The sequence below is a fragment of the Mchenga conophoros genome, linkage group LG3 (genome assembly GCF_057382185.1).
Source record: "Mchenga conophoros isolate Kocher_MC1m ecotype Shallow Benthic linkage group LG3, M_conophoros_male_GT1.1, whole genome shotgun sequence".
NCBI lineage: Eukaryota > Metazoa > Chordata > Actinopteri > Cichliformes > Cichlidae > Mchenga > Mchenga conophoros.
In genome coordinates this window covers 68622691-68629651 of record NC_140528.1, presented here as the reverse complement: position 1 = coordinate 68629651, position 6961 = coordinate 68622691, and the positions used below count along the sequence as shown (strand labels likewise).

Below are 6961 nucleotides of genomic sequence, written 5' to 3'. Positions count from 1 at the left end.
TATTACCGCCGGAGATCCTTAACAAGCCGTCGCCACCGCCGTCGTCGTTGTTGTTGTTGTCGCCGCCGCCGCCGTCGTCGTCGCCGCCGCCCAGCTACGCGCGATACCGACAACCACTTGCCGCGGCAATTAGAGACTCCTGCTTCGTTCCAAACGCCGGCAGTCTTGCAGTTCCTCTTTCTCCAGTCGCCGTCCTCTTCCTGATAATGGGCCGTTTCAGTGGTGCTTTTATGACGGTGCATGCCCACCACGATCATGGTTATTTTTGGCTCTGTAACTGTTTGATTGTTTGTTTCTTATTCCTGTGTGATCTGCTGAAAATCAACCCAGTTTGACAAGACAGCGACATTTTACACTCATTTGATACACTTTTATTGTAATATCCCAGCATGCTACACAATACAGGAACCGGTGTGACACCTCCCCTTTTCTTCTAGATCACTTTACAACTGCTAAGAAAACAAAGGACCGTAAGTCCACACTTGACTTGTAAAATATATTATTTGAATGCTTCTTCTGGTTACTAAAGGTTTATCCAATCATACATTATGTGTTTAACCCTTAGTGGGGTCAAAAATGACCCCACATGTTGTTTTTCTTCAAAATCTTTAAAATGAAAAGTTGTAATATATTCACCTTCCAGGTATTCCTCATAAAACATGTTTGGGACATGAGGCCATTTGCATTTCTTATTTATTTTTTCATTATTTTTAAAAAAAAATGACAGTTTCTGTATCACTACCCTAGGAGATCCATTTTGTTGCTGCTGTTATAAACATGTTGCATCCCCTAACTGTCGGTTTTTAGGGATTTAAATGTGTAACAAATACACCCCCATGACCTGATAACTTTGTGTGGTTGTGAGCACAGCTATAACTGCTTTCATGGGTTCGTGGGTTTCCCTGAACTTTCAGAGGTTTTGTGGGTTTAGTTGGAAGCTTTTTCTTTGTGCTTTGTGAGAAGTTTACATGTGATTAAAATCTAATGATGAGCTTGTTAAGCAGAGTGGTGCTAGATCGGGTATCTTGGTGGAGAACAGTATTGTCTTTACCTGACTGAAACGCACAGCTGAACACAATCTTGGGTCTTTTCTTTACAATATAAAGCAATTATGATGATCTGTCACTATGATATGTGATAAATAAAATTAAAATAAGCTGAATCCAACTTAGAAGTCAAGGGTGAGTTGTCAAAACTTGAAGAGGTGAGTGTTCATGATCCAAAATGCACACTCATTGGAAGGTGAGGTTAAACTGAAAATGAACCATTTATTTGGACGATGAGCAAATGAAAAATGCAAGAATGTAAAGGGGATCCGAAAAAACTAACCAAAACCTATACTAGAAAAAAACATACTAGAAATATTAGAGAGCTGAGAGTGAGGAGACATGAGGGGATGCTAATTAACACAGAGGCAAGGACTCAAATATTCAGACTTGACATCAAGACAGAAACCTGAGCAAAAAAGATGAATATTTTTTTATTTCAGCAAAAGTTCAGAAAGATTACAATAACTGTGAGCATGTGAAATTACACAGATTTTTCTGGCCAGAGTAAACAAACGTTCTCAATTATATTTTATACCCAACGTGCTGCCAAAGCTAAAAAAATCTTGATTCTACATATTGCACTGAACCACACGAGCACAGGAACTTAGAAATTCTTAAAGTGGCGATGAAAAAGCAGCTTGTGTGTCAGGCTAAATTCTTTGTTTGTGCCTAATAGTGTAGAAGCAGAAATCAACTTTTCATATTTATTGTGTCATCTTAAAATTATACCAAATAACTTTGTCATATTCACCCAACAAACCGCCAAAATGGTTACATACTGTCCTCTGACAACTTGAGTGGTGACCATCATTGAGATGGTGAGCTACAGGCCGTTCCTGATCTTCACCTCGCGATGCATCTGGCACCAGAAACACATGTAACAGCAAAATGCTTTACACCAGTCATCACAGCACGAGCCCTGCAGGATGGAGAAGAGGAAGAGGAGAAGAGTGAGAGACAAGAATGAAGCACAATCGCACAATTCATAGCAATGGCCCATCCAACTATTCATGAAAACTAAGTACGCAGATGATTTAAATTTTAATTATAATTGAATAATTAAGAGGGAGGGTCAATGCGCCTTGCACGGGGCAATCCGCATTAACTCGCTAACGCTGACAGGACTAATATATATATTAGTCCTGTCAGCGTTAGCGAGTTAAAACCGCATTAATGTGGCAAATCTCCGTTAGCGAGTAAGCGAGGACCCATTTATGCTGTCTTGTTCCAGGAGCCCACTTCTTATCAGGGTGTCCTGGTTCCTCAACACCTCACACGGCCTTTGTTATAGGTTATCTCTCCTCAGTTTAGTTTTTAGCTAACAATAATAACCTTGACCCTCCCCCACTCCCAGCCTTACATAGATCCCATAGCGCTCTCTGATGGACTTGCGGAGCAAAGACGACACCACGCAGCATACATCCAGGACTGGGAGGCAGCAACAACAGCCGTGCTTGTTGGCTGTATCACACTGCATGCAGGGAAAACACCAAAGGCCACAGCAACCTTGACGGAAGAAGAAGAATATGCAGAAACACGTTTACTTCACTTTGAATAAGTTGTCCTTTCATTACTGGCTTGTGCATCCTGTGTTTTATATGCTGACTTCAGCCCCAACTTTAGATCCTCAGATACTCAAGACTCTCTGAATAAAAGTCTGTGGAGAGTGTTAATGCAAAAACCACTACTGTTTATAGAGTTTGCTAGATTAACTTACAAGTGCCCATATCACTGAAGCAATCACAGAGGCCAGTGCTCCAAGTCCCATGGTTTAGATTAGTGGTGGTGACCGTCACTACCTGGGTGGGCTGCTGGTAGACGGCCATTTCTGGAGGAAAGAGGGTAGAAATGGAGACGCATTGAAGGGTTATAGTGGTTGTTGCTTCTGTGTACGGAGAAATCAAATATGAAAAAGATAACAGCTGGTTTGAGATATTACTGTCCATAGTGTGGATATTTTTACATTTCCTTATTAGTGTAAATCACTGCAAAAACCTTTGACACTAAAATTATGAGTATATCTTTTAAAACTCATGAACTCAGTTTATAAACTGCATTCACCTTGATCCAGGGGAACGTCTTGGTGTTCCCCCGGATCAGCTGAAGAAGGTGGGTGGGGAGAGAAAGATCTGGGCATCCTCCATTAGGCTGCTGCCCTGATGACCTGACCCCAGACAAGCAGAAGGCGATGGATGGATGCTTGGATGGATGACAAGAAAATCCTAGTGTCACGGTTCTGGGTCATTCTGACCCAGGATTCTGAGTTCTTATGTTTTCGTTTAATTTTGCATTATGGATTGTTTTCTGATTCTCTTGTTGTGCTTTGTTGATTATTATTATAAATCTATGTTTCACTTTATTCTGGTTTAAGGTTTAGTTCTGTGCTTAGCCTTTGCCCGTGTGTTCCCTCTGTGTAAAGTCCGTGTTTCTTAGTCTGCGTCTTTGTGAATTGTTTCCTGTTTTATTTTGAAGGGTTATGTCTTATGTCAGCGTTACCTAGCGTCCCTCCCCCTTTCTCATTAGGTCTCATTCCTCCCAGCTGTATTCCCCTCCTGTCTCTAATTCCTTGATGACTTCCTCAGTGTATTTAAGCCCTATGTTTCTTTGTGTCAGTGTTGTGTCGTACCCTCAGATTGGCCTGTGTGTTTCTGTTCTCAGCGGTCATGGTTCAGTTTAAGTTTTGTTCCGTTTTGTGACTTGGCCTGCAATAAAGCAGTGGACTTTGGATTCCGCCTCAACGAATCTGCATATTGGGTCCTTTATCCTGCCTGCCTGCAGACAGCCTTGACACCTAGATTGAATTGCATTTAACTAACTTGTATCCAAAAAATATATGGAAACATGAAAAGTTTTAGCTAGCTTCCAGCTGTCTCATCGTTGTTTATTTCTTCAGCAGACTTTACATGTGTCTATAGCATCCCTAAAAGGTTGATGTATTTCAGTAACACAGGGGCTAACATGTTTGCCAGGTCCTCTGGGCTGTAACAAGGATCTAGGATTTTTACATCAGGCTACAAGATGTCTGATGTAAAAAATGTTGCCAAACCAAAAATGTTATTATTAACATCACTGGAATATTGTTGTGATGGCCAAACCCGTGGCCACACTCTAAAGTCGGTAACTTTTGTATTTTCATTCTTCATTTTGAACATAGTAATACATTTTAGTTGCCAATAACTTCATTGATTGGTTTGGATACATTTGTTCTATTTGTAAGCGCGCACATTTAGTTTACTTATGTATTCATACTACTTAATTTCTTTGCTTTCTGACTAACTTTTGTCTTTTTATTTCTTACCTGCCATCATCCCTGGGCGTTGCTGGACAAAAAATGGTAACCAGGGTTTGAAACCATTAAATACAAAGGAAGATAATTGGACCACACCACCACTTCCTGCTGAAGGGGGGAATGTGTGTTTTCTTTACTTTAAAAACAAAGTATTTGTATTTAATTAAATATTTGAGTTTAGGGTTTAATGGGGGTTTTGATTTTCTTCTTTAGTGTTTAGTTTATTAACAAACCAGATTGTACTGCATCGTTTGTGATTTATGATTGTGTTTTGTTTGTTACCCCTCATGTGTCACAATGGTCTGATCAGCCATTATATATACCCTTGTATGTCATTTCATGTTTAGGTCAATTATGTATGTTTGGGCAGTCATTTGGTTTGGTAAGGTTGCAGGCGTTTCCTGAGTTCAGTTTTGTTTCTTTGACCTCTTTTATGAGCTCAACATTTATTAGTCTTGTAAATATAATTTTTGGGGGTTAAATAAATGGAAACTATATTTTTCTAATAATTCCGGGGCTCCTCCTGTTTTTCAACTCGGTCCATCACAATTGTAATTTGTTGAGCAAAAAATATCTGTGTGCCTTGGGTGTGGTCTCTGGCCGGCTGCAGAGGAAGGGTGATGCTGCGAGCTCCAGGGGCAGCGCAGGGGCGGGGTGAACAGGGGATGTGAATGTGATTGTGCCTCTTTATGTTCACAGTGACAGTCGGAGGGGAGGAGAGCGGACGTGACAGCGGAGCGGGAGTGTCTGTGTCCCATTGTAAAACAGTAAAACCGAATGTAAAATAAAGAAGTGCTGTCACCACGTCCGTGTATTGTACGTGTGGTCCAATGGTCCAACTTCACACTCATGTTTCCAAAACTACAGACGCAGACAAAACTTTAAAAACAACAGTTTGTTGCCCTTGTCCCACCTTTTTTGAAATGTGATCCTTCCATTTTTGCAAATTATTGCATTAATTTTTTATTTACTTTCTACTTTTTTTTATTTTTTTATTTAATCTGTCTAGCAGAGTGGGTTAAGCAGCAGAGTTGACTATGTTGGTTGGTCCATTAAAACCCTGCCAAATCGTCTCTGCCACTGCCAAATAGCTCATCCTGCTATCGACTCTGCTGTTGACCTTCTAGATGCAAGTTTCAGCATTATGTGGAGTGAGCCCTAGTACCTCTCCAAGTTGGAAACCTGCTTCCATTTCATTAACGACAGATGATTGGAAGCCACTGAACAGGACTTTATGATATAAAGTTATGCTATTTGGCAATTAGATTACGGTGACCCATCATAGCAGGCAGGAATCCCAGCGGTGATACGAATTAGAGCAGGACCCCCAAAGAAAAGAAAAAGATTCTTACTGTGTCAGGAAGTTTTGTTCTTTAGAATACAAAACAGTTTTTGTGCCACAGCATTTCAAAGCGACAGCATGAATAAAAATGTCTTATCATTATTATTAGTAGTATTATCATTATGCATTATTACAATTGGATCTCAACAATCTCTACTCACAACCTTACAAATGCAGCGCCATTTAAGGGGAAACAAACAGGCCTACCAATCGCTTAATATTTATTACCAAGAAGCATTGTTACAAAAAAGAATCAACACAATACAAATTTCCTTAGCATTTGTGCCAAATTTATATAGATGTTAATAAAATCTATCTTATTTGAAGCCTCAAAGCAAACCTGTTGATCTCTATTTTACACTATAATCTGCTCCAGAGCAAGTTAGGTCTCCAGTGGTTCCCCTAGTATGAAGTGAATAACTTTTACAATATTCAGACTGCAGATAATACCTCAAGTTTCCTCAGTTGGCCCAAATTCTGGTTCGTAGGTCAGGCCTCGGGTCTTAACATTAAGCAAATCCAATATCAGAAGGCCAAAAACACTTCACATATTAATATTTGCCCCTGTGTAGTGATAACTACATCAAAAATGCAGAAGCACTGTGTGAAAAATTAAGCACATACCATCACTGTTCTTTGAACAACTTTGACTCTCATATCTTATTGTGCATGAATTTTTGCCCACCTTTTCATTGAGGTTTGTAGGTGTCTATTTATACAGAGGTCTCACCACAGCATTTAGGTCAAGCTCTTTTCTGTTACAGTCATTGTCCTGTTGCACGATAGTTTGTATAGAATGACATTTTTCTCATACCAATTGCACCAACAAAGAAGAACAAAGAAGCCATTGTGCACGAGCGAGTGTCTGCTTTGCACGCGTTACTACAGTTTTACGCTTTCGCGGGGACACTTCAGGTTACTGCATAGAACTGAGATACACTGTGGTAGCCACAGAAACGCTGTTTAAAAATGTATTTGTTTACAACTTGAAAAATAAAGTTTGATGAATTAATTATCAACAGGCAATTAAGTAATGTTAATAAATATTGGTAATGAATACTGACAACTGTTACTGGATTCATTTAATGTTGAAGAAATATTTTAAATCAGAGGATTCTAAGGCATGTTCTGAAGCCTCTGCATTGCCGTCACATTAATCTGCTGTACAGTATAACATTTTTTACTGATTTTTAAAAAAACAAAAAACATAATGAGAAACCCACATCTTCCCTAAGAAAAAGATCAAATTGTTTATTAGCCTATTGAGTAAACATAATTTTA

The 6961-nt window shown here is 39.5% G+C and overlaps 1 protein-coding gene across 1 annotated transcript; it reads right to left on the bottom strand.

Moving 5' to 3' along the window:
- Nucleotides 1–1464: 1464 nt before the first annotated feature.
- On the bottom strand, nucleotides 1465–3248 carry LOC146580268 (placenta-specific gene 8 protein-like). Its single transcript, XM_085269580.1, has 4 exons — nucleotides 3111–3248; nucleotides 2767–2877; nucleotides 2410–2555; nucleotides 1465–1968 (listed from the first exon to the last, which is right to left on the bottom strand). The coding sequence occupies exons 1-4, from the start codon at nucleotides 3184–3186 to the stop codon at nucleotides 1873–1875; spliced, it is 429 nt and encodes a 142-aa protein (XP_085125706.1). The 5' UTR covers nucleotides 3187–3248; the 3' UTR covers nucleotides 1465–1872.
- Nucleotides 3249–6961: the final 3713 nt, after the last annotated feature.

Bases quoted from the DNA above. Each gene is read 5' to 3' on its own strand.
- LOC146580268 (XM_085269580.1), bottom strand. From the start codon at position 3,186: ATGCCCAGATCTTTCTCTCCCCACCCACCTTCTTCAGCTGATCCGGGG. The intron at 2,878-3,110 runs GTGAATGCAGTT...TCTTTCCTCCAG, and splicing joins AGACGTTCCCCTGGATCAAG to AAATGGCCGTCTACCAGCAG. The intron at 1,969-2,409 runs GTAAGGCTGGGA...TCCATCCTGCAG, and splicing joins GAGAGCGCTATGGGATCTAT to GGCTCGTGCTGTGATGACTG.